Source organism: Miscanthus floridulus, chromosome 10, assembly GCF_019320115.1.
Source record: "Miscanthus floridulus cultivar M001 chromosome 10, ASM1932011v1, whole genome shotgun sequence".
NCBI classification, from domain to species: Eukaryota; Viridiplantae; Streptophyta; class Magnoliopsida; order Poales; family Poaceae; genus Miscanthus; species Miscanthus floridulus.
The window spans coordinates 30,923,603-30,927,582 of NC_089589.1; the positions used below are offsets into that span (position 1 = coordinate 30,923,603).

Here is a 3,980-nt window from a genome sequence, read left to right on the forward strand (position 1 = left end):
AGACCACTACAGAGTTACAATGGTGCACCACGGTGCTGGTCTGGTCGACAGTTGCTAATTCCTGCATGATCCCACTTGCGTGAAACTTTGGATGCAACAACAGCTCCGCAGAACAAGCCGCTCAAGGCAGTTCGATCCTCTTGACCTTGAATGTACTCCAAACAATAGGCTATTTCATCTCCTAATCCTAAAACAGTTGGTCAATGCAACGGAAGATAACATACAATATTAAAAGGTCTCCTGAGAGCATTCCGAAGATACTTATTTATTAAGAGTAGCATGCTACAAATAGCTCAACCTCGACTCAAATGGTTTCTCAGTGCCACTCAAATATGCTTTCTTCTTCAGTGTCTTAACAACATGAACTAACAAGCTGAGTTCCTGGGTAGATAACATAATTATTAAAAGGGCTATTGCTTGCGAAATATACATTCAGACACAAGGAAGTGTGATGGACTGTGATGTTTCACCCCAGCACTTTTCGTTTAGTTGCCCACGGAGGGGGCGTGATAAGTTTCTTCAAGACACCTGGCTTATCAAGGCCCTAAGGACAACAAATACACAAGCAGGAACTAGAATCAATCCAGAAACAAAAATATTTTAGTACAAATGGTACCATACGGCACAAGATATGACATTACCTTGAACATCTGCCTTAGCTCAGCTTCCCTAGCTTTCACCTGTAAAAGTGGGGGAGAACACGTGTAATTGAAACTGAAGCAACAAAAATGTTGAAAGACTGAAAGGCTTCCCAGGAAATAAGTCATCATACATATTTATCATCATCCTCCTCATCCTCATAGTCCCTCTTCCACTTTCCAAAGTATCCAGATGGCAAACCCACATTCAAGTGACCAGCAGTGTATGCATCAGAACTGCTAGGGTGTTTCATACCAACAACTCCATCTCTGGTGCAACCATAGCATTGACCTTTATTAACAAAAAAAAAAGAGAAGTTAACTGCAAAGGAACCAACCAAGCACAAACACACAATAATGTTAAACGTAATAAAAAGTCATTACACAATCATTGTTCTGCATTAACCAGTTTGACATTATAAATAATAAAAAGCTCCAGGACAACGAAGGTGGCACACATGGAACAGGGGCTAACAAACAGGTCAACACACTAACGATCATATGCTAACAGCCAGAGATACATTACAATTACAGGCAGACAAGTTGAAGTTAGTGCGACCAAATAACTGAATTTGAACAGTACTTAATTTACGATAAAGAGTATATAATACCATTGTCATTCAGATTAACTCTGCAGAAACAGTTAGCCAGCAGTTCTGTAAACTTTGCTTGTGGCATACTCACTTCCACAAAGAAAAGATTGTCCAGGTTACATTCATTTGGACCAGCCCCTTTAATCTTTGTAGTGAAATTGAGATGATAGTACCATTTCTGGTTCTCACAAATTGAGTTGTAGTGTAAAACGTCTTTGAGTTCGTGTGCAAGACCCTGAAATAAGAAGCATGGGTCAGATCAGCAATTGTTACATTAACAAGGCAATAAGACACAGCGCAACAATGGTAACAAGACACACAATGAGGGCAGAAGGGAGAGCAAACCTCCAAAAGATTATGATCCTCATTATACTTGTCCACTAAAGCTTGAACCATTTGACACATTTCGGATTTCACAGTTACAGGTCCTCTTGTACGCCTCTTGATTGTGCCATCAGGCCAGTAAAGACGTCGTATTATAGCCTTATCTTCCTCCGCACACCTAATTTAGATGAGAACATTCTATCTCATCAGTAGATTGCACTTTCCCAAAAGTGGACAACACAAAGCAATACCATGTACTCCCTCCCCATCCAAAAAATAAGCTATTCTAGGCTTCTAGCTTTGTCCTAAGTCAAACTCTTAAGTTTGACCAACTTTATAGAGAAGAGTATCAATATTTATGAAACCAAATAGGTATACCATGAAAATATGTTTCATGATTAATCCAATAGTACTTACTTGGTGTGACAAATATCACTACTTTTCTATATGAAATGGTCCGACTTAAAATGGTTCAACTTAGGACAAAGCTAGAATTGCATTCTTTTGGGGACGAAGGGAGTACGAGGTTCACTAGTTTGCAAAGAAGGTTGTTGACTAGGACCAACCTCACATAGCTCATGGTAGTAAATAACAACAGCAACAGCAAAATGATACAAGATTGTTCATATGCAGACATGCCTACAAATTCTCAAGTGCATTATACCTTCTTTTAAGGGAAAAATGTATCCCACTGCAATTTTCAGATGGCCCAACTAATTGTGCTCCCATCACACTATTCACACTATTTTGATCAGTTAACAGAACATATTGTTTGCCTATAACCACTTTGTTTAGTACATGAGGAAACATTGTTGTATGGTACCACCGTTCATTAGCTGGCTGAAGGTTAACTAATTGTACGGGTTACAATTCAGATAATACAAATCAACATTTGAACAAAGTGGTATGTGGTACACTGGTACTATAGCATCTATGTTTGCTTTGTCAAAGCAAAGCGGTAGTATGATCTTTTGCACTATTTCAACAACTGTCAAATAAAGTTACAAAATGCTCACGTTAACTTTAGATGGTCCCAAAAGAGGAATTCTAAGACTAAGAAATATATGCTGATACTTTTCAATCTTAGATTAACTTAGTTTGGCCATAGTTCTTTTTTATTTATTTTTTAAAAAATGTGATTATCTACTGTGACCTACGCCATTGAAGAATGTGGTTACATAGCTTTTTTTTTTAAATATAATCAGCTGCAAGCATGCATGCATAATAGGGGAAAATCCAAATCTGTAACGCAGGTGAGACAACTTACATCTTCGGATCCCGGAGGTCCTCGAGATAGTGATCAATAGCCCCGTAGGTTTCTGGCAAGCTCTGAAATGGCCCACCCACATCAGGATATGTATGGAAACATCCCTGACGATCGAGCCTGATATAAAATCGCCGTCCCCACTTACGCCACAGGCGCTCCCATATGCATGACACAGGAGGCGAGGATAGTTCCGACACCTGAACTAATGCCTCAGACTGCGTCTGTGCAGCCTCACGCTCCTTGTCCTCTCGGCACCTAACATATTATCATCGTGTTTATCGAAAGTTGATAGAACAAAGAGAAAGGCTGACAGGCCAGAAATCCCACTGAAACATAGGAATCTATCTAATCAAAACGATAAACAAGAGGAACTATTCGATTTCGATCCAGACAACCGATAAACAAATCTGTCTAATATAAACAATAAACAAGATGGACTATTTGATTTCGATCCAGGCAACCGATAAACAAGAGGAACTATTCAATTTCGATACATCTATCTTGCCAAAATAGAAGACGCACGATGAGGGGAAACGGACATACGACGAGCGGGAGCATTCTTCACCAGGCTCTTGACCGCGGAGGCGGCGGCTTCGGCGGCGGGGAGGCATGGGGGGTGGTGGAGAGCGAGATGGGGGCTAGGGTTTCGCGATCTCCTGGGGACGGGGACGCCGGGAGCCCGGGACGGATCGAGAGAGGCGACCACCTCGGCGCGAGCGGGATCTCCGGCGAGGGAGGCGCGGGGAGCGGGCGCAGACAACCTCCTCCGCTCGGACGCGGAAGGGAGTTCGGCGAGGGAGAGGCCTACTCGTGCTCGGCCTGGGATGCGGGAGGGCCGAACTCGGGTCCGAGTTGCGGGCGAGAGATTGATGACGGAAAAGGAAGTGACGGTGGAGGGAACACCTTTTTAGCAAAAAAAAAAAAAAAAAAAAACTAATATTCTATATAATAATATAATATAAGGCCTTGTTTAGATTGCAAATTTTTACAATCTGGACACTGTAGCATGTTTCGTTTGTATTTGACAAACTTTGTCCGATCATGGACTAACTAGGCTCAAAAGATTCGTCTCGTGATTTACAACCAAACTGTGGAATTAGTTATTTTTGTACCTACATTTAATGCTCCATGCATGCGTCCAAAAATTGATGTGATGGA

The 3,980-nt window shown here is 41.5% G+C and overlaps 1 protein-coding gene across 2 annotated transcripts; it reads right to left on the bottom strand.

Moving 5' to 3' along the window:
- Positions 1-228: 228 nt before the first annotated feature.
- Positions 229-3,697, bottom strand: LOC136489941 (uncharacterized). 2 transcript variants are annotated; one of them, XM_066486453.1, is made up of 7 exons: positions 3,366-3,697; positions 2,823-3,077; positions 1,577-1,733; positions 1,250-1,466; positions 773-930; positions 642-680; positions 229-544 (listed from the first exon to the last, which is right to left on the bottom strand). In XM_066486453.1, the coding sequence occupies exons 1-7, from the start codon at positions 3,431-3,433 to the stop codon at positions 467-469; spliced, it is 972 nt and encodes a 323-aa protein (XP_066342550.1). In that variant the 5' UTR covers positions 3,434-3,697; the 3' UTR covers positions 229-466. The 2 variants fall into 2 exon arrangements, with proteins under 2 accessions (XP_066342550.1, XP_066342549.1); XM_066486452.1 differs by having other exon boundaries at positions 3,345-3,697.
- Positions 3,698-3,980: the final 283 nt, after the last annotated feature.